The following is a 24,825-nucleotide window of genomic DNA, read 5'->3' on the forward strand; positions in this document are numbered from 1 at the left end:
GCACCTCAGCTTCAGAGTCCAGAGGTTCTGTTGATGGGGAACATAAGATATTTTTGGGGCTAGCAATCTGATTTTGTTCCAGTAACCTGCTTTCTAGTGCACACTCTTTTTTTAAAAAAGAAAACACAATGTGGAATTAGAATTCCTGGTTTCTTTCTTTCTTTCTTTTTTTAAAACTATATTTTATTGATTTTTTTTACAGAGGAAGGGAGTGGGATAGAGGCTCAGAAACATAGATGAGAGAGAATCATCGATCAGCTGCCTCCTGCCCACTGGGGATGTGCCTGCAACCAAGGTACATGCCCTTGACCCAAATCGAACCTGGGGCCCTTCAGTCCACAGGCCGATGCTCTATCCACTGAGCCAAAGTGGTTAGGGCAATACTGCACACTCTTGCTAGCCAATAATTAACTCCATTTGTGAAAGAATGTAGGAGACTAGCAGCTGGACTCTGTACCTAGTTAATCAGCATTCCTAATGCACATTCCTGAAAAGTCACTGCCCCTCCCTTAATTATCTGGTCCTGTGTGAAAGTCCACGGCCAGAGTGGATTTCAGGGTTCAAAGGCTTGGAGGAAGAGCTGCCGCACAAATGACACACAAGACGAAATATTAATTTTTGATACCGGGGAAACCAGAGGAAAACGTAACCATAGCAGTCAAGTTCTCCCTGAGTCTCCCTTCCCAGCTGCTTTTATTTGCTAGAATACACAATTGCCTTTTAGGAATGCAAATGGACATATCAATGGTAATGTTTACTAAACAGTAAGAGTGTCAGGTTTGGGGGGAGTTTGCTTTAGGCCATTGAGTCAGCAGCAGGTAATAAAATGTAAATGTTCACCCTGTGAATATCAAAAGGAGTCCTGGTCAGCCTTCTGCCAGACTCCTCACATTTATATTAATTACTGTTGATCCTGGTTTCCGGCAGTCCTGCAAGAGCGATTTATCTAATACTTCCAATGTACAAGGGTCATAAACCAAGAATGCAACAGCTTAATTAGAGGGAGGTCACTGGCACCATCCACAATGGACATTAGATACAATCTAAGTAAACCATTCTAACTGATTCTCGAAGGTAGGGTGTGTGTGTCCACTACAGAAGCATAGTAGTTAGGGAACAAAGAAACTCAGAAATGTATAAAGAGAAAATCTCATTGTCCAAGTTGTTCAGGGTCTGGATCTTAGAGTCCCCTGAATCAGCAGTGCTGCTTTGAATAAAGGTTTTTCCTGAAACCTCAGTGTCCAACTGTCTCTTCCGCACCAATACCATAAATTCCATATTCCATAACACTATAGCAACAACAGGCTCAGAAGATGGCAAGACCTGCAAGACCCCTGAGGTGGCTTTGTCACACACAGCCTTGCTCACCCCTCAGCTCTTCCCTAATACCCAACTCGGGGCCAAAGCCCCACACAGCTCAGCACAGCCACTGTCTGCCCTCTGTATTAGGGACCCAGGCCTGCCGGAACAACGCACCACAGACTGGGTGGCTAAACAACACAAACGGATTTCCTCACAGTTCTGGGGGCTAGATGCCTAAATCAAGCTGTTGGCAGAGTTGGTTCCTTCCGAAGCTGCAAGGGAAAGCTCCTAGGTTTGTAGATGCCGTCTTCATGTTCACATGGCATTCTCCCTGTATCCATGCCTGGCTACTAACTTCCCACTTTTATGAGTACACTGGTTCTATTGGATTAGGGCCTACCCTAGGGACCTCATTTAACCTGATTCCTTTCATAAAGACCCTGTCTCCTGGTAAGGTGATATTCTGAAGTACTGGGGGTTAGGGCTTTAGCATACGAATTTGTGTAGGAACACAATTCAACCCCTAAGATCCTCAAAGAGAACCTGGCCCCTGAGTGGCCACTCATATGAGCCCCATTGATGCATAGGCACTCCATCTTGCTACTGTAATCTCTATTCTGTAAAAAACAAACAAACAAAAAAAAAAAACCAAAAAAAAAATACCCTGTTGTTTGGAATTTTAACCCTGCCATTTTGGCTTCTGTAAATACTTGCCTGCTTGAATAATAGGGAAAATAAGTTCAACTATCTGACCTTGAAAGCCGCTCTGTTGCTGCTTCTAGCTGCTCCCATGCCAGCTATTTGTTAGTTATCTGAATTGTGCTGTGCTCAAGGCCAAAAGCTCCCTACTAGATACTTACTAGGTGCACTGCCCCCCAGGCCCCACCCAGCACACAGGGCTTCTTTTATTTTTTAAAAAGCCTACGAAAGGTTCGGAAGTCTCATTCCAAATTTGGGAGACAGAGAGAGACCTAGAAACTATAAAACTGGAAAAGCTACTTCCAAGTTGGTGCTCAGAATTTGAGAGACATATTCCTCTGAGCCCACCGGCATAATAAAACTGCGTAACTCCATTTCTCTAAGTGTTGCTGGGTTTTTCTCTTCTATAACATCACTTGTTCCCTGACCAAGAAAGACTAAGCACGCCGGCCTTTCAGCCTCCGGTGAGTGGACCAGGTTTGGGGCCCGGGGACATGGGATAGGCGTCTGGGAGGTGCGCCCTGCTGATCTTAGCAGAATTGAACCTGGGAACTCCGGGCGCTCCCAGGCCTCAGCCTAGGACCCAGCCGGCATCTGGAGAGAGTGGACAGACACCTCTGGACCTGTCGACAGAAATGGTAAGGTAGGGGCCCACGCAGTTAGGCCCACTCCGAGAGAGTGGAAGAGGGGATCTTGATCACCTCCCCGGAAGTCAGAGGACTTCGTCAGGCAAATTAGTCAGGTGCAGGTGGACTGTTTAACTTCTGAGTGAATGTCTGCTGAAGTACAGTCCATTCAGGCATGCCTTTAGGGGCAGAAAAAGTAGCTGAACACTACTTAGGCAAAATATTTGCCTCAGGGACTTTCTGTGGGTAAAAGTCAAAACTCAGACTGACTGGTGTGTAAATGTGAGTGTGAAAGTGTTAAAGAGAAAGCTACCTTGTGTTGTCTTGTCTTTCTGTTAACTAGGAGGGAATTGTGCTGTCTGGCTGCAGACATAGGAAGTAGTTTCTGTAAATCTGCTGTCTTCGAATATGTGCTAAAGAAAATTAAGACGGGCCCCCAGCCTATGGCCCAGGCATTTGCCCTTGACTGGAATCAAACCTGGGACTCTTCAGTCCGCAGGCCAATGCTCTAACCACTGAGAAAAACCGGCTAGGGATGGACAATTTTCTTTGTGTGTGTTGGTTGTGCTGTTTTTTAGTAAAGTTGACACTTGTAATTAATGAGTGTTCAAGTTCATCATTCATTAACTAGCTACTAGAACTTAATATCTGTTACAATACTGGTAGTTTCCTCTTAATCAGGAATAAAACAAAAAACAGAAGAGAAAAATATTTGATCAAAAGAGAGACAATTGGATAAATGTCTACTTGTGACCAGAAGTGTCTAGGCCAGCGATTTTCAACCTGTGTGCTGCAAGAAGTTTTACAACATGCAATACCTGACTACTTAATCAGGAGCACTGACCTCTTTTCCTTTAGATGGTCAAATAAAAAAGTGACAGCATTCAACACAATAGCCATCCAATGTGAATGAATCAAAATTATACCTATTTTTTGGTCAGATAGGCAAAAAATATATTTTTGATGTGCCACAGGATTTTAGTAATTTATGTGTGCCATCAGATAAAGAGGATGGAAAATCGCTGGTATAAAGAAAAAAATTAAAGGCAGAGTGCAGAAAGAACTGAGGATGAAAAAAGGAATTACATTCACTAACTTGATGATAATGCCAGAGAGGAAAGCAAAATGAAGTCGGCTCTGTATTGATAACAAGGATTGAAAGAAATAATTTCAAAAAAATCATCCACAGTATTAAAATGCCTTTATATTTGCCTTAGATGCTGACTTGAGACTAAACTAACACGGCAAAGAAGATGGCTTTTGTGGGCATCACATTCCTTCTCTTCAAAGTGAAAGCTCTGGGTGAGATTCGGGATGTCAAATGCAAATCTCCCTCTGGCCTTGCTCTCCAGCGCCCATGGCAAGCACAGCTCAGGGATTTCCTTGGTGAGACCAAACTGAGCCTGGTGACCCTTCTCTACACAGCAAGGTGACCACTGCCCATCAAACCCTTTGATGCTCAAATTGGAACCAATTTGCTCTTCTCAGTTTGTTTTTTTCTTTTCTCTCTCTCTCTTCTCAGTTTTGATGTTACATTGCATGCCTTCCAGGGATAGAGTTCTATATTCATAGAACAGCAGTCGTCAATTAATATAATTTTGAAATGTTTTATTTGGAAATGTCTTACCTTTTAAAAAATATTTGTACTTTTATTGATTTCAGAGAGGAAGGGTGAGGGAGAGAGAGATAGAAACATCAATGATGAAAGAGAATCACTGATTGGCTGCCTCCTTCACATCCCCTACTGGGGATCAAGACCACAACTCGGCCATGTGCCCTGACCGGGAATCAAACAGTGACCTCTGGTTCATAGGTCGATGCTCAACCACTGAACTATGCTGGACAGACTAAATCATGTGATTTCTAATAAAATTACAGGAGAGCCTGGCCAATGGTTGGTGTAGGTCAATGGTTGAGTGTTGGTCCATGCACCAGGAGGTCACCAGTTCAATTCCCTAGATTGCAGGCTTAATCCTCAGTAGGGGGCTGTAGGAGGCAGCCAACTGATGTTTCTATCTCTCTCCCTCCCCCTTTCTCTCTCTGAAATTAATTTTAAAAAACATTAAAATACACAAATTATGAAAAAGAAATACAGGAGACGAAGACAGCCCACCCTAGCTCCAGAGCATATCAGAACTTCCTGTTGTCTGTGGCTTTTCACGCACAAAAATGCTGTGTCTGAGTTTCTGTTGCCCCTCCACCCCACTTGACACATAACTGCTCTTTAACAAGTTTTTGTAGAAAGTTAGAGAACTTATTCACCAGGGCTCAGGGGACTAAGGGAGGTGGGTGGGAAAGCTCTGAGTCTAGTAAAGGTCAGCACTTTGGGGGTTGGGAGGAAGATTGGGGTATAGAGAGCCACCAGATGTCACACAACAAATTCAACTCCTGGAAAACCCCAGGGGGAGAAATTTCAAAGAGAAAGGATTGGTCAACCAGGAGACTGAGAGGAGCTGGGAGAATCCACAGCATTAAAAGCTTATTATTTATTGAGCACCTACTGTGTGCCAGGGACTGTGTGGGCTATTGAGGGGAACAAAGACTCCAATAGAGGGAGGGAGACAGCCTCAGGAGGGTGGAAAGGGCCTCCCACAGAGAGGGAACAGCATGGGCAAAGGCCCTGAGATGGGAGAGGCTTGGCAGGCAGCTAAAGAATGTTGTCCAGGAGGGGGATCTGCAGGGACCTATGATGCAGGCAGAGCCTTACAGGCCAGGGTTGGGCTTCATTCACATGGGGAACACAGGAGATTTTTAGGCGGGGAGCTATTTCATTTTTTAAAAAATATATTTTATTGTTTTTTTTTACAGAGAGGAAGGGAGAGGGATAGAGAGTTAGAAACATCGATGAGAAAGAAACATCGATCAGCTGCCTCCAACACACTCCCTACTGGGGATGTGCCTGCAACCAAGGTACATGCCCTTGACCGGAATCAAACCTGGGACCCTTGAGTCCACAGGCTGACGCTCTATCCACTGAGCCAAACCGGTTAGGGTGTTATTTCATTTTTAACAATGAAAGCATTTAGAGCTTGGCTACTGGACTGAAATAGCTTAAAAGAGGCAAGACTGGGAGGTGAGCCGAGAGGTAACCTCAAGGGGTTGATGGGCCACAAAGCTCCTGGTGGCTTTAGCACAGGGGGACAGTTTTTTCTGTTAGAAGAAGTAAGTGGGAGGGCATGAGCAGAGGTCAGTGGAGGTTTGATACAGGGTCACTTGGGAAATTCATGGACAGGGTTTGAAAGAACAAGAATGATGACTGATGCCCAGCTGGTGTGGCTCAGAAGTTGACTCATGAACCAACCTGTTCGATTCCCAGTTAAGGCACATGCCCAGGTTGCAGGCTCCATCCCCAGTAGGGGGCGTGCAGGAGGCAGCTGATCAATGTTTCCTTCTCATTGATGTTTCTATTTCTCCCTTCCTCTCTCTCTAAAGAATCCATAAATCTCTAAAAGAGCCCAGCTGGCGTGGCGTGGCTCAGTGGTTGAGCATCGACCTATAAACCAGGAGGTCACAGTTTGAATCCTGCTCAGGGCACATGCCTGGGTTGTGAGTGATTCCCAGTAGGGGGTGTGCAGGAGGCAGCTGATCAATAATTCTCTCTCATCATGGATGTTTCTACCTCTTTCTCGCTCTCCCTTCCTCTCTGAAATCAGTAAAGACATATTTAAAAAAAAAAAATCCATTGAAACATAAAGAAGAAAAAAAAAGAATGGTGCCTGGGACGGGAGGTGAGGATATGGCCAAGGGTGAGTGAAGGCTGGTCAGGACCTGCAGTGGCAGCCCTTGGAGTCGGGGAATTCAGGCCAGAGATGGGCCTTACAGTGTGAAGGCATGTCAGAGGGTCCCCTGGAAGTGAAGGAGGATAGGATGTGAGCACGAGTGGGGCTCTGCTAAAAGGAACTCTCAGATGGGCTGCCGTCTTCCTTAGGAAGGTAGGGACCAGGGCCAAAGGTGAGGAAGATCCTTGCCACTAGTGCCCTCCCTGCTGGGGCCGGGTCCCTCGGGATTATCGGGATCACTGAGAAGCTACTGGAAGGGTCTGGGTCCAGCCATTGCTCCTCTTGCAGGACTGACACCTGGCCCTTACAGGGAGCTCCTCCTAGGAATCAAGATGTCGTTCCTACCAGTCAAAGGGTGTGAAGCTGGCAGAGGAGGGTGCAGGATACTGACCCACAGAAATGCCCCCATCCCTCAGGTCTCCTGGCTCCCCCCCTTCCCCACCCCCACTGCTGGTGCTTGCTCTTCATCAGGCCCACTTCCTCCCCTTTCTACCTGCTTCAGGTCAGCCCCACCTTCATCTCATCTCAGCAGCTGCTGTTTGCTGCCAATCATCCCTGAATGCAAAGCTGGTCTTTATGCATCTGCCTGGAGCAGGGAGTCAGGGCTGGGGGGTGGGAGGCATCTGGCCTCATAGATGGTGAGCAGTGCTGGCCCCCTCAGGCTTGAGCTCCTTGGATTCAGGAACGGGCAGCTATGGAGCACTTACTTTGTGCCAGGCCCTTTGAGAAGCCGTGCACAGGCTGAAATCCTCATGTGCTCATTATAGTCCGTGGCCAGTGTGACCAGGGCCCTGTCTACAGATTAGTGAGGTCAGGTGGCTTCTCCTTTCTCACCAGAGCCGAGATCCAGGCCTAGATCCATCTGATTGTTGCACAGCCTCTCCCTGTAACCACTGAGCACCCTGCCACCCACCCAGACGGGCACTCAACTTGGTTCAATCAGCTTTTGAAGCAAATTACCTTTATTGTTGAAAATATTACAGATCTCCCTTTTCCCCATTGACCTCCTCCACCCACCCCTGCCCCCTCCCCAGGCCAACCAACGTTTATTAAAATGCTGCAGCAAGAGAAGGAAACCCAGGCAAGCTAGGTGGAGAGGCTGTGAACAGGGTGGAAGTGAGGGAGGTTGTTGAGGATGGGTCAAGGGTGAGCAGGAAAGCAAATGTTACTCTAGAAGATTCTTTCTGAGAAGGGGGTGCGGGGAACCCAAGGGCTGGGAGGTGTGACTGAGCTCCTCCAGGTCCTCATGCGACTCCTTGGACCTGCAATAAACTTGAGAAGGACTGTGCCGCAATGGAGCAGAAATTCATAATCTCACTCAAGATGGACTTCACCATGTTGACAAGGGAGGCGCACATCTGCACGCAAGCCAGCACGTCCAGCCACGTCTTCTGCAGTTGACTTAGCATCTCTTGGAACAAACTCAGTACCTCTTTACAAAAGCTCTCCCCAGTCTTCTGGGCCCCTGTGAGAGAGACTAGTTAGGAAGCCAGGGCAAGTGGAATAGGGAAACTGAGACAGATGGTTAAAGACCAAGCCTTTACAGCCATCTAATACTAGTACATTGCAAAATCCTGTCTTCCCTAACCAAGGACACAAGAGTAAATAGTTTAGCCCTAACCGGTTTGGCTCAGTGGATAGAGCGTCAGCCTGCAGACTCAAGGGTCCCAGGTTCGATTCTGGTCAAGGGCATGTACCTTGGTTGCGGGCACATCCCCAGTAGGGGGTGTGCAGGTGGCACCTGATCGATGTTTCTCTCTCATTGATGTTTCTAACTCTCTATCCCTCTCTCTTCCTCTCTGTAAAAAATCAATAAAATGTATATATTTTTTAAATGAGTAAATGGTTTAGAGCATCATCCCGTACACCAATACAGGGTGTGGGTTCGATTCCCAGTCAGGGCACACACCTAGCTTGCAGGTTCAATCCCTGTTCAAAGCAAATACAAGAGGCAACCAATTAATGTTTCTCTCTCACATAGATGTTTCTCTCCTTCTCTCTCTCTTTCTCTCTCTCTCCTCCTTCCTCTTTCTCTAAAATCAATAAACATATCCTCAGGTGAGGATTAAAAAAAAAAAAAGACTAAGTGGCTCATATTTCTCCCAAAACAGGGAGTAAATAGCTTAAATCACCCCACTCAGGGAGATAGATAGCAGAAATCCAGTTAGTGCCAATCACACCCAAGCAGAGGTGAAGTTAAAGCAGTGGTTCTCAACCTTCCTAATGCCATGACCCTTTAATACAGCTCCTCATGTTGTGGTGACCCCCAATTTCATTGTTACAAATTGAACATAATTAAAGCATAGTGATTAATCACAAAAACAATATGTAATTATATATGTGTTTTCCGATGGTCATAGGCGACCCCTGTGAAAGGGTCATTTGACCCCCCAAAGGGGTCGCGACCCACAGGTTGAGAACTGCTGAGTTAAAGGAACACATCTCATTTTGGCACATCAGCATAAAGCTGATGAATATTCTATTGAAATCCTTCCCCAAGACCTCCTCTAAACTCCCAGCCTTTAAACCCTCAACACAAAGGACCAGGAGCAAGCTCACACCTTTCTTCCCTTTCAGGCATGCATCCTCTAAACCCGTGGTCAGCAAACTGCGGCTCTTGAGCCACATGCGGGTCTTTGGCCCCTCAGTGTGGCTCTTTCACAAAATACCGCCTGTGGGCGTGCATGTACAGTGCGATTGAAACTTCGTGGTCCATGTGCAGAAGTCAGTATTTTGTGGAAGAGCCGGAATTTTGTGGAAGAGCCACACTCAAGGGGCCAACGAGCTGCATGTGGCTCGCGAGCCGCAGTTTGCCGACCACTGGCCTAAACTCTGGGTCCCCGGGAGACTGGCAACCAGAGGAGCAGTGGGCAGCAGCAGCTCATATGGACTGACCTCCCCCAAACCTGTCTCCTAGGCCCCCATTTTCTCTAAATTAACAGTGAGCAAAAGCAGCCCTGCCTAGGCTCTCTGCTGGTGCATCTTCTGTCCTAAGCCCTTCCCCGTTTCACTGTCCAGCTTTAATAAACATCCCCTTGCCCTAGCCGGTTTGGCTCAGCGGATAGAGCTTCGGCCTATGGACTGAAGGGTCCCAGGTTCGATTCCGGTCAAGGGCACATGCCCAGGTTGTGGGCTTGATCCCCAGTGTGGGGCATGCAGGAGGCAGTTGATCAATAATTCTCTCTCATCATTGGTGTTTCTATCTCTCTCTCCCTCTCCCTTTCTCTCTGAAATCAATAAGAATATATATTTTTAAAAATAAACAAAAACAAACATCCTCTCAAAATCACCTGGACTTTGGTTGGGCGATCCTTCTGGCTCAGAGTCCCGCTCCAGGCCTGGTTTCTGTCCAGGGCTGACTCTACCATGGACCCTGTTATGCAGTTCCTGCTGCTGTTCCGGAACTAAGGGAGTAGATTCCTGTGGGGATGGGGCATGTGTAGAGTCCGACCAGGTCCTGACAGAAGCTCACACAGGGAGCTGCCTGCTTTCCTGCCTGCAGTCCACAGACAAAGACTTCTCTCGGAGGTTCAGCGCCCCAACTCCCCTTTGTAGCTAAACCACGATGGTCATACTGCTTGTTGGCTGACTGGCCTCTGAGGCCAGCACCAGGCCCAGGGGGTTCCTAATTAACACATGAAGTTGAGGTCAGGGCTTTGGCCACTGTGTGCTGGGGGGGAGGTCAGGAGCTGGTGCCAGCCACCCTCCACCCCACCACCCCACCCCACCCCTCCACCCCCACCCCACTCAGGGGCTGTGTATGCACATGGCAGCGCCAACATCACAAGCGATTAGGGGTGAAGGGGAAGCACAGAGGGCTCTGACAGGAGCCTCAGACTCACCGGGTTGTTCTCACAGTGAGCAATTATGGTATCAAACGCGGCCTCATTGATGCTGTTCTGAGGAGAAGAGGGTGTGGAGGCTGCAGACCTGCTCCTGCCTGCTGTGGTCTGTAGTCCCCACTGTGACCTCCAAGGGAGCCAAAGCTCACCCCAATAACCTGACCCAGCCAAACACCTAGGGACTAAGCTTTGGGGGAGGGGCGAGGCCAAAACTCACCTTCAGCTGTTCTATGCCTCTGTAGGCCTATTGGGAAAAAATGACTTTGTTTAAATTCCCCTGGCCTCCCTCACTTTCAGTCTAATCCCCTGTTCTCAGCTCGCCATCTCCCCATAACTGGTCCAGCCATGTGCCTGGGGACCTGCTCTGTCATCAGTATACCTATGGTTTGGACACCTCTCAGGCTCCCTGGCCTTCCTATCCCCCACCTGTGTACTCACCCGCCACACAGGTGTGAATTTTGTCCAGTGTAAGGAATGAGCCAACCTGAGGTGGCACCTTCATCATCATCATCATCATCATCATCATCACCATCATCATCATCATCATCATCATCGTGAAACCACCCCACCCAAATTGTGCAGAGCACAGGAGTGGGAATCCTGACCCACCTGCTCCTTATCTTGGTATTCGAGTTGATCACAGAATATGTCTATACCCTTGTGCTGTAAAAAGAGAGAGAGTTGGGACAAAGAGATCTGATCCTTCTCCCTCCTGGACCCCAGGAGGGCCAGAACATTCTTACCCTCCCACAGAAAAACCCAGGCCCCCACCCACACCCTATCCATACATGGGGAAGAGCTTCTTACCATTTTACTCCTCATTTTCTCACGATCTTCTTGGGATATCTGTGGAGGTAACAGTGACATTGATCTTATATGACTTACCAACCCTCAGACCTGTGGTACACATGTTCACACACTCACACTCACCATTGCACACAAGCATACAAGTATGAACATTGTTCTGGAGTGTACAGGGCAATCTGGTTCCCAGATACCCAACCCTCTATGGTACCGATGTGGACGAAAGGGGCCACATGTTGACCTGACAAGCTCAGGGGAGGCCTGCATGGCAGCCTTGCAAATTCAGAGACCTAAAGTAACCACAAAGGATGGTCTGAAATTAAACCTTAAAAGCAATTATGGTGGGCAGTTACGTCCTAGGTCGGTATCTTCACTGACAAGGTCAACCTTTACCTTAACTGAGCCTATCTGTCTTTTTGCATCTATGATAACATACCCTTGAAATGTCTGGGTAACTTGTAACTTCCCTTTTTCTGGATCCCCTGGGGCACAACCAAAAGCGCTGGGCGCCAGAGCCAATACCACAAATTCCTTCATTATCATGTTAATTGTTCCTGCACCCACCTAAGTATGTGTCCATCATTTTACTTTTTATCCAATCCCAGGGGTTTCCCCTGCTTTGCTTTATCACACCTCCTTAATCTATCACCAATGAATTCCTGTAACCCACCCACATCCCTCCTTTGATTGCAATGTATAAATACAGATGTAACCTGCCATTCTCTGGAGGATTATCTCAATTTGTTGAGGTTCTGTTTCCCGGCATATGTCAACAGTTTAGCTCAAATAAACTCACAGAAATTCTTTACAGCTTTCAATGCTTTGTGTTTTTGTTTGTTTGTTTGTTTTTATGTTAACACCGGAAAGAGTTGGCTGAGGGAGGAATTGGCAGTGATCATCCCTCTCTGAGGAGGGGACAGGCACAGCGGTGCCTACATCCAGCTGCTCTTCCTGACTGCTGACCTTGCAGGCCCACAGCACCCCAGGCCCTTTTCACCCCTAAACCCTTGGCTCAACCAACGAGGCAGGGAGTTTCCCACCGACTTCCTCAAGAGTCTCCACCTTATGGCCCCAATCTGGTCACTGAGCCCTGAATCACTTTATTCCTCAATGATGATTCCACGATCCCTTGGTCACCATCCCAAAGCATCCCGGAGCATCAGCCAACCTCATGGTTAGGGTGCGGGTGGGGCTGAGGGCCTGGTAGGGTGTGGGAGGTTGGAAGGCACCACAAAAAGGAGGAATAGACTCTGAGGCCAATGCCAGTACTGGGCTGCTGGCCCAGGCACCTGAGAGGATTTTTAAGTTCCTAGGAAAGCATTGCCCACCTCCCACCTTCAGGGTATAAAGGGTCTACTGGGATTGGTGTTTCTTCTCACCTATAGACCCTCCATTCTCAAGCTCTTCCCACAGATATGTCAGGTCTAATTGTTAAAGTAACACTTTATCCTATTGAGGAGGAAACTGGTCTTGCAAGGTGTGTCAGGCCATAAAAACTGTGAACAATGCACTGCCCTGGGGTGGGGGGGCCGGTGAGGGGGAAGGTCATTATCGCTGGCCCCAGGACAGATCATCGGATATGGCCTGGGGACCCCCAACACCTGGGGGCCTTCCTTAAGCCCACAAAAGGGGGCGGAAGCATATCTGCAAGACAAAGACCCCAGAAGGTTATAAAAAGTGAAGCCCTCTGCATGTTACTTCACTCTTATTTGGAAATTATTCCCAGAGTCCACTAGTGTTAATAAATGAGGTTCCTGCCTTTCTCTAGGAAACATGCTTGATATTTCTTTGGTCTTCTGAAACATATGGTTCCCTGACCTGGAAGCTAACCACTTTTGGTTCTTGCCTCCAGTGAGTAGACAGGGTTTGGGGCCCCGGGGGCGTGGGACGGGCCTCCGGAACCTCGTGTTGCTGATTTTAGCAGAATTGAATGGGGGGAGGGGGGGAGCGGGGGCGGGGGGGGGGGGGGGGGGGGGGACTCCAGGCGCTCCCAGACCTCAGCCCAGGACCTGGCTGGCATCTGGAGAAAGTGGACGGACACCTCTGAACCTGTCGACAGAATCTGTAAGGTAGGGGCCCCAGTCAGTCAGGCCCACTCCAAGTGAGTGAAAGGGGGAGCTTGATCACCTCCCCAGAAGTCATAGGACTTCGTCAGGTAAATCAGGAATCAGGACTTTGGAGGTGAGTGAATTCAGATTCGATTAAGGAATTACAGGTTCACTCTTCTGTTTGTGTGTGGGACTAGCCAATTTGCTACCGAGAAGGGGGGCTGGACACAGCTTTAACTCCTCTGGTAGGTTCTCACCGACACGTGGGTTGAGAATTCTGGTCTCGGGTGTGGATGCCAGGAGTGCCCCCATGCCCATCTGGGGAGTTGGGCATTATCTGCTCAGCTCCAGTCTGGGCTAGTCTGAGAGAGTGTGAGTACGAATGTTTGTCTGTCTTGGCATAATTATCTGCTGATTAACTGGTCTGTGTGAAAGCAAAAGCTACTTTGATTTTCTGTCTGCTCATCTGGTTAAAATGTTTGATTTGCTGAAGGCTGAACTGGTGCTGGTCTGCAAAAGTCTCAAGCAGTGCTATTGAGTTAGTTTTCTCAGAGACGTTTGCTCTCTATCACAGGAGGAATCAGGCCACTTAGTAACAATTTCTGTCTATGTTTGTGTACTAGGGACTTTTGTTTGCTCTGTGATTTTGCTGTGTAAGGTTGAAATTTTGGAATTCTAGGGTAGATTTAAAGGTATTTGTGGCTTTTCTTGTCTGACTGGGACTTGTCCTGTATCTGGAGGAATGGCTTCTAGACGGTATTCATTGTCTCTGGGACTTCCGGGATGGAAGTCAAAACTCGGACTGGCTAAGGGCTCGAGTCTAGCCTGTCTTTTTAAAAAAAGATAGGAGAGAAGCGTTCCTAGGCAGTTTTCTACTGCCTCTGTTCAGGGACTTGTTCTGTATCTCTGCACAATTGAAACTGATTTGGTGGTATTCTGTGGTGTAAATGCGGCGCATGCCGGTGTAAAAGTGTTTTTATGTTTGTTTGTTTCTGTTTTGTTTTTTTTAAAAAACACCCTTCTAAACCTCTCTCGAGTTTCCATGGTGATTCAAAGTTTTTAATGCGGAATGTTATCTGTCATTATTGTTTAAATATGTGTCTTTGTTGTGTTGTTTGTTTAAAATTGTTTAGCTAGTGAAATTTCTGTTTATGTCTCTTTAAAAAATATGAAAGTATTGCTAATCTGAGGAATGTTAATTATTTACATGTCACCTAAAAATTAAGGCTAAGAGTTCTAACTAACTGAAAAGTATGGCTTTGGTGTAATGGAGGAAGATAAAGAGAAACATTGAAAGAAAGTTGAATGGATGACAGGCCAGTAAGCTGGGACAAGTATAATAGGGAAACTGAGCAGAAATCCTGTCTTCCCTAAATCCTTAAATCCTGTCTTCCTTAAATCAAGGACATTGGAACCATCTTGTAAATCCTGTCTTCCCTAAACCAAGGACACTTGGGAGTAAATGATTTGTATTTGCCTCCCTAAACAGAGGTTAAATAGTTTATGTCAATGTACTCAGGGAGACTGATAGAAATCTGATTAGTGTCTTTTGCTGTCCACACCCAAGGACAAATGGAGTTAGAAAATCAGCCTTATTTTGATTAGTTCTTTTATTCAGGTATTTTTTAAAGAGGAGGCAACCCAGTCCCTCCCTGCAACATGGGTAATAGCTCCTCCTCAAACTCTACTGTCTTAGAATGTATGTTAAAGAATTTTAAAAAGGGGTTGGTTGGGACTATGGAGTAAAACTATTCCCCTGGGAGTTAAAAAGGATGTGTGAAATAGACTGGCCATCTTTTGGAGTAAGATGGCCACCAGAGGGCACATTGGCTGTCCCCACAATCAGGAATGTTCACAGAATTATCACAGGAGACCCAGGTCATTCCAAACGGTTCCCTTATATTGACCAGTGGCTAGAAATAGCAGAGCTTAAGCTGCTTTGGATCCGGTTTTGTGTATATAAGGGAAAAGGGCAGGACCCTCAGAAGGGGAATAAGCCTCTTATTCTGCAGGAACTCCTGAAGAAGCCCTGCCAGTTCTACCACCTCCATACATGCCTCAAGCAGTACCCAGTGGCCCTCTGCCTAGCCAGGGAAGCCTAGATACACCACCTCCTTCCGTCTCCCCCCAACTGGACTCTCCAGAGCCAGTTGGGTGATATTTGCGCTCAGCTGATCGGGGACTCAAACCACTCCTGGCTTTCCAGATGCCTTTCCAAGAAATGCAGGGTCCTCATATAATTGGAGAAAACAGGACCCCACAAGAGGGGGATCAGTCTTTTACTACCAGCCTTTCACTATGACCGATATCTAAAATTGGAAGCATCACACTCCCATTTATTTTGACAAACCTCAAGCCAATCTGTCAGACCCAGAAGCCCACTTGGGTCGATTGCAAGCAACTCCTTCTCTTGCTCTTTAACACTGAGGAGTGCATGAGAATAATAGCTACTTGCTTAGAAACTCTCTACCCAAATATGCTAGACCCGGTAGTCCACAAGAAAACCCAATCAAGCCAGATTTTTGTTAGCTATACTTATCAGCCTGCGGCATGATACGACTCTACTACCAAATGCACGTGTGTGGGGGGGGTGGGGGGGGATTGTATTGGACGGAAAAAATAATAATAGGACCTGTCACGGCCAATGTGCAGCTAACTAATGTTGCTCCTATTTGTTTCAACAGTATGCAGGGCCCACATCCAACAGGTCACCTCCCAGATGAAACTATGCAACTCTACCTCCAAGGCTGAAAACACCACCTACCCCTGGTGCCCCCTGCAGGAACATTCTATGCGTGTGGGACCACTGCTTACCTCTGCCTGCCTGAAACCAGAAGAACTCCCTACAAACCCCTCTGAGAGGGAGAAGCTGGATGCTAACCCCTTGGCCATCGTCCCTTTCCAGAAGGAAGTAGCTAAGAGCAGTCGTCACCGCCCCCCCCCCCCCCCCCCCCCCACTTCACGATAACATCCCCTGGTCCTTGCTCCACAAGGCTAAAAGAAGTTTGTGGGACAAGGTTGTGGGGGGTGGGGTGGGGGGGGAGGAAATGAGGAGGAAACTGGTCTTGCAAGGTGTGTCAAGCCATAAAAACTGAACAATGCGCTGTCCTGGGGGGTGGGAGGGGAGGTCATTATTGCTGGCCCCAGGACAGATAATCAGATATGGCCTGGGGACCCTCAACACCTGGGGGCATTCCTGTAAGCCCATGAAAGGGGGCGGAACGATATCTGCAAGACAAAGACCCCAGAAGGTTATAAAAAGTGAAGCCCTCTGCGCATTACTTCACTCTGATTTGGAAATTATTCCCGGAGTCCACTAGTGTTAATAAAGGGGGTCCCTCCCTTTCTCTAGGAAGCGTGCTTGGTATTTCCTTGGTCTTCTGCCACACTATAAGACTCATTGTTTCTCAATCACACACACATACACACACACACACACACACACACACACACACCCTCCTCCCATACACACAGAGTTGCCCCCATAATTTCTCTCCCAGACATGAGTTTTGGCCCCACACTCAGAACCTGCTACATGAAGTGAAAGGCTGAGCACAAAATGAAATTGTGCGGCCTTTGTCAAGAATTATTCAGAATTTTAGTTTGGTGCCAGAATAGCATTCAACCAACCAGGCTCAGGGCCATCACGATGACCATACAGGTCACATTCTCATGACACCCTCCTTCCAGGGGTCTCCCCATGGCCCTGGAGGATGGAACAGAGCCGGGTGCATGTAGAGATCAGCTAGGGTGGGGCTGCACTGGTGGGAGAGGGGAACAAACACACAGTGGGAAATGGGACTCCAGGGCCTACTGTCCCCTCCTCATTTGCTCTCACTCACCTTGGAGAAGCCCATGGTTGCTCAGGGTTCAGAGGGCTGTGGCTTGATGGCGAGGAACAGGTATGAGAAGTGTTTCAGAGAAGCAGCCTCTTCTATAAAATACCTTTGGTTTCAGCTCCTTTTAAGGCCCCCACTGAGCCAATCACCTTCTTCCACACCCTTCCAACACAGAGCTAGCAGAATTCCTAAGATTTCTGATCGAGAACGTCAGCTGATTTCAGAGCAGCCCAGGAAGGCCAGTGGGGTGGGAGAGGTGGGGGAAGGTGACCTGCCCTAGAGAATGAAGTAGGGCTAACTGACCAGAACGAAGTAGGGCTAACTGACCGTGTGGGGTGGGGGAGGGGATGAGACAAAAATAGAGACAGAGGAAAGACAGGAAGGGGAGGCAAAGGACTCTGGGAGGGGCGGGCACACCCCTAAACTCTGAGGATGGCTCCTTCACTCTCTGAACCAGGGAATCTCTGAGACCAGGAATGGGTCTCCTCCTCATCCCCTCATCAGCCTGAGACAGAGGAGGGGAAGAGGAAAGGGCAGATTTCAAAAGCAGGTTGGAGCATTTCTCAGAGCTTCCAGAATCAAGAGCTTCCCGCTGGGGAGTCAAGGTGCAGGGGAACGTCTGGAATGTCCACCAGGTCCCTCGAACAGAGTGCACCCCAGCTTCAGAGTCCAGAGGTTCGATAGCAGCGACAGGCTCAGGACATGGCAAGACCTGCAAGACCCCTGAGGTGGCTTTGTCACACATAGCCTTGCTCACCTCTCAGCTCTTCCCTAATACCCAACTCGGGGCCAAAGCCCCACACAGCTCAGCACAGCCACTGTGTGCCCTCTGTATTAGGGACCCAGGCCTGCCGGAACAACACACCACCGACTGGATGGCTAAACAACACAGACTGATTTCCTCACAGTTCTGGGGGCTAGACGCCTAAATCAAGCTGTTGGCAGAGTTGGTTCCTTCCAAAGCTGCAAGGGAAGGCTCCTAGGATTGTAGATGCCGTCTTCATGTTCACACGGCATTCTCCCTGTATCCATGCCTGGCTACTAACTTCCCACTTTTATGAGGACACTGGTTCTATTGGATTAGGGCCTACCCTAGTGATCTCATTTTACCTGATTCCCTTCATAAAGACCCTGTCTCCTGGTACGGTGATATTCTGAAGTACTGGGGGTTAGGGCTTCAGCATACGAATTTGCAGAAGGACACAATTCAACCCCTAAGATTCTCAAAGAGAACCTGGCCCCTGAGAGGCCACTCATGAGCCCCATAAGGACAGACCTACACATCACACTTCCTTAGTGAAAGTCTCACTTGGGTTAGCTGGACCTCAGCTGTCACCTCCCTGTCCCTTAAAAACCCATTCAATTGTCTGAAACCCCCTTTCCACACCTTGGAAGTCCAGATCCTTCCCTGAGCTGTCTTTGAATTCCAGGGTGGGAGAGAAGGGAGCTGCTCCTGCTTCAGGTACAAATATTACTACTGGGCTTTGTCTCCAGAAGCCTGGCTCCCCGAGCCCCCATAACACTCCACTCCTCCATGACTGTTTCACAAAAGCCACCATCTGAAGACATTTTGTGTTTCATTGGGCACTGTACCACTTTAAAAAAATGTTTTTATTGATTTTTTCTTTGAGAGATGAAGAGGGAAAGAGAGATAGAAACATTGATGAGAGAAATACATCAGGGCTCATTATATAGAGTTCAGGGTGCTTTCCTTGTAGAGAGTCAGATTGGCTGCCTCCTGCACACCTCCCACCAGAGATTGTGCCTGCAACCAGTGTCTGTGCCCTGACCAAAAAGCTACCTCTTTTTTAAAAATATATATTTTTTTTATTGATTTCAGAGAGGAAGGGAGAGGGAGAGATAGAAACATCACTGATGAGAGAGAATCACTGATTGGCTCCCTCCTGCATGCCCCCTACCCGGGATCAAGCCTCCACCCGGGCATGTGTCCTTGACCACAATCAAACCCAGAACTCTTCAGTCTGCAGGCTGACGCTCTATTCACTGAGTCAAACCAACCTGACAAGCTTTTAAAATACAAATTTCCCCCTCCTTCTACTTAAAAAGGATCCTGACAGAGCCTCAGATGGCTTAGAGTTCTCAGGTCATGGACAGGTCAAAGATGTGCCTGGCTGTTGTCTTCACACTGGTCTGCTTGCCTTGATAAACATCAGGCCCTGTCTGTGCTCCCTGGGACTGGAGCCCACAGCCTCAGCTCCAGATGGCACTGTGGATCATGAGGCTGGACAGCAGCCCAAGAAAAGGCCACTAAGTGACTCTAGCCATGGGGGTGACCTTATCAACTGTGGCCATCAGCTTGGCTCTGTAGGCGACATGAAAAGTTGGCTCCTGGGAGAACATGGCAGAGACACAGAAAACCACAAGACAGCCTCCTGGCCCATCAGGCATCCCACCCCCACCCCAGCTTGTTCAAATGCAGACTTCTGGCCCCATCCCAAGAGAATATTCAGGGTGAGGACATGAGATTTGCATTTTTAAGTTCCCTGGGTGATTCTGATGTGGAATGTTCCAGAAGCACAGTTCCAGGGGCACTGATTTAGATCCTGAATTCTGGGGAGAGTGGGAAATGAATGAGATGGTCCAGGTTTCACCCACTCAGCCAGGAGTGCTGAGGAAGCAGCGACACCAGGTGAAGAGACTGCTCAATCTACTGTCTTGCGGTCAGCACTGAGCGGACAGGAGGGAGGGAGTTCTCCTTGAACAGCGGTTCTCAACCTGTGTGTTGCGACCCCTTTGGGTGTCGAACGACCCTTTCACAGGGGTTGCTTAAGAACATTAAAAAACACATATATGATTACATATTGTTTTCGTGATTAATCACTATGCTTTAATTATGTTCAATTTGTAACAATGAAAATACATACTGCATATCAGATATTTACATTATGATTCATAATAGTAGCGAAATTACAGTTATGAAGTAGAAATGAAAATAATTTTATGGTTGGGGGGCACCACGAGATGAGGAACTGTATTAAAGGGTTGCAGCATTAGGAAGATTGAGAACCACTGTCCTTGAGGGAACTGCAGACACGCCAGGTGGAGGCAAAAAGAGGTTTTTAAAGATGGGGAGGGTGTCCTATTGAATGGGACAGTTCTGGATTCAGGGTGGTGACCAGCAAGGAGGTCCAGGGTCCAGATTGTGGAAAGTCCAACTTCTGGTCATTGGTGCCACCCAGATCGGGCAGCACTGGTGCCCAGGGGTGGTCTCAGGACTGGGTCCCAGTTCCCCACCCATGTGGTGTTGACTGGGACCTGGTGGAAGCGGAACAGGGTGAGACACTTCTGCAAAAGTGGGGGGGGGGGGGGGTGCTGGGGCTCAGTCTCCCGATCAGGCCTGTCCTCTAAAGACCCATGAAACCTGAGCCGATTGCCCTGCAAGGAGTCTGCAGGCTGTGTTCTGAGAAAAGCCAGCCATTCCGGGAAATGCATAGTCCTGAGGGCCAAAGCAGGGGGAGGCGGGTTTGGGGGAGGGGAGGCTGAGCACTTCCTGTGTTCGGTCCAGGGCCAGCCTTCGTGTCCCACCCCCTCACCCCCTACCCCCAGGGCTTAGCTCCACCCACCTTGCTGGGCCCGCCCAGGGAACAGAGGATGGGGCAGGGCAGCCATCAACACCCCGGACAGGCCATCACCACCCCCTACACTGTACAGGCCGGAGGTGGGAGAACCGGCCCCGCCGTGGAGCGGCCTGTCCCCCCTCAGCGGGAGGTGATGTCCCCCACCAGCAGGGGCAGAAGGAGCAGCAGGAGGGTCACCAACGACGAAGACGAGGACAAGCGCCCAGCGGCCTGGTTGATCTCGCAATGACAATTGCAGGGTTCGGGCTTGAGAGTCGCTTTGGGGGGTCTGGGGTAGCGAGGACCAGCGCTGGGGGCCGGGCAGTCCAGCCACTGGGGGCCCATGGGCTGCGAGGAGTCCGGATCGGCCTTGACGCTGCCCTTGGGAAAGCGCCAGTAGTGGGCGCCCTTGAAGAAGTAGGTGGCACCTGCAAGGCGGGCGGACAGCTGCAGGGATGGTGCCGGCTGCCCCCGCCCCGCCCACCCGAGGACCCCTCCGCACCCCCAGAACGACCTCCAGCCCCAACCCCAGGGCCCGCAGCTGGCCAGCCGGGGCGGGGGCTCTCCTACCGTCGTTGCTGACGGCGACATCGTCGGGGCTGGGAGGCGCCCCCTCCCAGAGACTCAGGTCGCGCGGGTAGCCAGGGTCCGGGCGCGCGGCCGCCTCGTCGTACCGCCAGTAGCGGTGGCCCCGGACCAGGTAGGTCTTCCCGTTCAGCGGCCAAGAGAACGCGGCGTCCACCTGCTCCCCGCGGAGCAGCCCCAGCTCGGCCAGCGGCCGCGCGTCGCCCTCTAGCTGCCGGTCCCGGAACACCCAGAACTGCGCGCCTGCAGGAGGGAGCCTGCTGAGCAACTGCTCCCACGCCCCGCCCGTCCCAGGGGGGCGCCCCACTCACCACTGAAGAGTAGGATTCGGCCGTCTGGGTGCCGGGTGTAGGCAGCCTGGATGACAGTCACCTGGGGGGGCAGCCCCTCCCAGAAGCGGTGGAGCCTGGCAGGCCGGGGGGACACCAGCCGTCCTGAGGGCTGGAGGCGCCAGAACCAGGGGCCTGTGCGAGAAGGGGTGGGCCTGGAGCATGAGGTGGCAAGTGGTCTTGTCCCCCAGGGTGTGTGGCTGGGACTTAGTGCTGGGTGGAAGGTCCATCTGGAAACCAAAGGGCCCAGTGGCTCTAGGGCTGTGTTCTCAACCTTGGCTGCACATTAGAATCACCTGGGAATCTTTTTAAAATCCTGATTTCTGGGCCTCCTCCTCCGGAAATTCTGTTTCTTTGTTATGGGGTGAGGCCACAACATTAGTAACCAAGAAACAGAATTTCCGGAGGATGAGACCAAAAATCAGGATTTTAAAAAGATTCCCAGGTGATTCTAATGTGCAGCCAAGGTTGAGAACCACTGCTCTAGGGTGACCAGATGGCCCAGGACTTTCCTTCTACCTCCACCCACACTTTGTTTGTTTGTGTTTCAAATACAAGCAAAAGTTTATATAGAAAGTCACACAGGTAGAAGAAGTGATAAGCAAGCCAGCTGGGCTGGATGGGCTCAGGAGGCAAGTTACAGAGGGAAAAGTAGGGCTTAGGACAGTGATGGCGAACCTTTTGAGCTCGGCGTGTCAGCATTTTGAAAAAAACCTAACTTAACTCTGGTGCCGTGTCACATATAGAAATTTTTTTATATTTGCAACCATAGTAAAACAAAGACATATTTTTGATATTTATTTTATATATTTAAATGCCATTTAACAAAGAAAAATCAACCAAAAAAATGAGTACGTGTGTGATAGGTTCGCCATCACTGGCTAAGGAGAAAAAGCAAGGATATAGCCTGAGGGAGGTGGGGGGGAGAGGCTCAGTTGAGCTTCAAAGAGTGTGGGCTGGGGAAAGAAAGGGATTGGGGAAGGGCAGTCACTGGTGTGCTCCACAGGGAGCCACTCCCACCCAGCTTGAAAGTCCACATCCTGGGAAACCTCACAGGCCTGGTGGGTCACTCTGAGTGGGTAGGAAACCAACTCTACGGGGCCAGGGAAGACCCGGAGTGACTCACCTTTAAAGAAGAAAGTTTCCCCACGGATGTTGGCGATAGCATCAAAATTGCCATCACATCGATCAGGGACAGGAAGGGAGGGGCTGAGGAGGAAAGGAGAGGTGAGGAGAAAGGGGTCAGGGCTCCTCCTGTCTGTACTTGACCTTGAGGACAGCCCTATGGGGCAGGGACCCTTACCAAGCCCTCTCACCAAAGAGGACTCCACGGGTAGGAAGCTCACCCAAGAGGGCAAAGCTGGAGGAGGACTCACCTGCCTGGGGGCAGGGCAGGGGGCGGGGGAGGAGGAGCCAGGGGCTTCATTGTGGGCTTATCATATGGGGTCTGGGGTCCTTTCCCTGTAGAGAGAGTCAGAGAGACATGTGTTCCCCAACGCTGCCGCAGAGGCCACATGGGGAGCACCCCACACACAACTCCCTGTACCGTAGAGCTGCTGCAGGCCTTCACGGTCATCCTGGGACAGGCGGTACTTGGTGGGCTCCCCGACAGGACCCTGGTAAAAGGGCCTCATGATGGAGTCAGGCGCAGATAGTGGCCCACCTGAGACCCCAATCCCGGGAGACCCTGTACTAGCAGCTTGCCCAGCAGGCCTCTCCCTGGCCTCCTGGCAGCCCGGGCCTGCAGGGGAGCTCCTGGCCTCACCCACCCTGGCCCGGCCATACCGCCTCCCTCTGGCGCAGGTGAATCCTGTGTTAGCTCTTCCCTTCCCCGGAAGCATCTCTTCCTGGCCTCAGGCATGTATTTGAAAATGCCCGAAGTAAAAGAGCCTTTAAAAACAATCATTTTGTACTTAAGCATTAATTTTACAAAATGTGGCATAAAGGTGAACTAAATTTATAACTTTAATTGTTCATATAAATTGTCTTCAAAATATATTTCACCTAAGAGGTTTATAAGATTTTATATGCATTTTGGGAGAGATCACCCGGAAGCAGCTGCTTTTTCAATAAACGTGGCCAGTTTCATGCCTCTTTTGGTCAGTCCACCACAGCCATGTGAGGTGAGAGTGATCTGGGCTTTTTTGTATACATTGAAGCATTCCCAGTGACTTATTTTTTCTGTTTGTAGGGCAACTCGAGACAGAAAGCCAAATGCCTGATTGAAATTTTTGAAGAACTCTTTGTAGATGGCATCTCCCATTTAATTCTGACCCTCCTGCTGCTTTAAGGTCAAGCATAACTTGGTTCCTCTCCTCTGCTGTCAACTGGTGTGCCTCTGCCCACAGGGCCACAGGGCTGGGACTTGACCCCCACAGCAGGCACGGCATTGCCCCCAGCGTCTGTGCTGCCCCATGGCCACCACAGAAGCCTGCCCTAAAACTGCCTTCCTCTTTCTTTCTTCTTTTTTTCTTAATTCTCACCTGAGGATTTTTAAAATTGATTTTTAGAGAGAAGGGAAAACAGAAATATCAATGTGAGGAAACATATCGATTGGTTGCCTCCTGCACGTGCCCCGACCAGGGCCCAGGCCAGGGAGGAGCTTCAAGCATGGTACGTGCCCTTGACCAGAATCAAAGCCAGGATCCTTCAGTCTACAGGCCGAAGCTCTACCCACTGAGCCAAACCGGCTAGGGCTCCTCTTTCTTTTTTTTACATTTACCCTAAAGACATCCATCACCCTCCTGACTCACACTGGTGGCTTTCTCCCTCCCCCCCATCCCAGAAAGGCCCGGAGTGGGGTGTGTGTGAGAGGAGGTGGCTCTGTCACAGCCAGCCGTGGGCAGGGCCAAGGAACCTCACTCACCCTGGGCTTTCTCCTCTGGAGTGGACCCTATCTGTGCTGTCCAATACGGTATCCTCTAGCCATAGGTGGCTCTTTAAATTAATTAAGATTGAGTAAAATTTAAAGTCCCAGTTTCTGGATAATTATGGGAAACTGTTTTGGAATGTTGGTAACTAATTTGAATGGGAAATGCTAGCAGGTGAAACATAACCTGCCTGCAGCTAAGTCAGGTTATCAGCTGGGGACCCCTGACTACTTACAATCCTCTAAACCAGTGGTTCTCAACCTTCCTAATACCGCGACCCTTTAATACAGTTCCTCGTGTTGTGGTGACCCCGATATCATTGTTACAAATTGAACATAATTAAAGCATAATGATTAATCACAAAAACAATATGTAATTATATATGTGTTTTCCGATGGTCTTAGGCGACCCCTGTGAAAGGGTCGTTTGACCCCCAAAGGGGTCGCGACCCACAGGTTGAGAACCGCTGCTCTAAACCCAAAGCTGGATTGTCAGTGTGTCCCCACCTTCTTTTACCCACCCAT

At 49.3% G+C, this 24,825-nt stretch overlaps 2 protein-coding genes across 3 annotated transcripts; both read right to left on the reverse strand.

Moving 5' to 3' along the window:
* Window positions 1–7,345: 7,345 nt before the first annotated feature.
* On the reverse strand, window positions 7,346–17,188 carry LOC139009132 (interleukin-32-like). 2 transcript variants are annotated; one of them, XM_070413168.1, is made up of 7 exons: window positions 16,943–17,185; window positions 11,056–11,094; window positions 10,858–10,911; window positions 10,466–10,492; window positions 10,249–10,305; window positions 9,697–9,826; window positions 7,346–7,871 (listed from the first exon to the last, which is right to left on the reverse strand). In XM_070413168.1, exons 1-7 carry the CDS (start codon window positions 16,955–16,957, stop codon window positions 7,651–7,653), a joined length of 543 nt encoding a protein of 180 aa, XP_070269269.1. In that variant the 5' UTR covers window positions 16,958–17,185; the 3' UTR covers window positions 7,346–7,650. The 2 variants fall into 2 exon arrangements, with proteins under 2 accessions (XP_070269269.1, XP_070269270.1); XM_070413169.1 differs by lacking the exon at window positions 10,466–10,492 and having other exon boundaries at window positions 16,943–17,188.
* A 1,334-nt stretch (window positions 17,189–18,522) lies between these two features.
* LOC139009493 (matrix metalloproteinase-25-like) lies at window positions 18,523–24,825 on the reverse strand. Its single transcript, XM_070413770.1, has 7 exons — window positions 24,822–24,825; window positions 22,978–23,094; window positions 22,808–22,892; window positions 22,558–22,640; window positions 21,414–21,566; window positions 21,088–21,345; window positions 18,523–20,945 (listed from the first exon to the last, which is right to left on the reverse strand). Exons 1-7 carry the CDS (start codon window positions 24,823–24,825, stop codon window positions 20,659–20,661), a joined length of 987 nt encoding a protein of 328 aa, XP_070269871.1. The 3' UTR covers window positions 18,523–20,658.

The sequence above is a fragment of the Myotis yumanensis genome, unplaced genomic scaffold (assembly GCF_028538775.1).
Source record: "Myotis yumanensis isolate MYYU_CA2020_CCGP unplaced genomic scaffold, mMyoYum1.0.hap1 SCAF_4, whole genome shotgun sequence".
NCBI classification, from domain to species: Eukaryota; Metazoa; Chordata; class Mammalia; order Chiroptera; family Vespertilionidae; genus Myotis; species Myotis yumanensis.

Excerpts from the sequence above, each read along its gene's own strand:
- LOC139009132 (XM_070413168.1), bottom strand. Across the intron at positions 9,827-10,248 it reads CTCACTGTGAGAACAACCCG|GAATCTACTCCCTTAGTTCC; the intron begins GTGAGTCTGAGG and ends CCATCCCCACAG. Across the intron at positions 7,872-9,696 it reads ATCGCCCAACCAAAGTCCAG|GGGCCCAGAAGACTGGGGAG; the intron begins GTGATTTTGAGA and ends TCTCTCTCACAG.
- LOC139009493 (XM_070413770.1), bottom strand. Across the intron at positions 22,893-22,977 it reads AGGCCTGCAGCAGCTCTACG|GGAAAGGACCCCAGACCCCA; the intron begins GTACAGGGAGTT and ends CTCTCTCTACAG. Across the intron at positions 21,567-22,557 it reads GGAAACTTTCTTCTTTAAAG|GCCCCTGGTTCTGGCGCCTC; the intron begins GTGAGTCACTCC and ends CTTCTCGCACAG.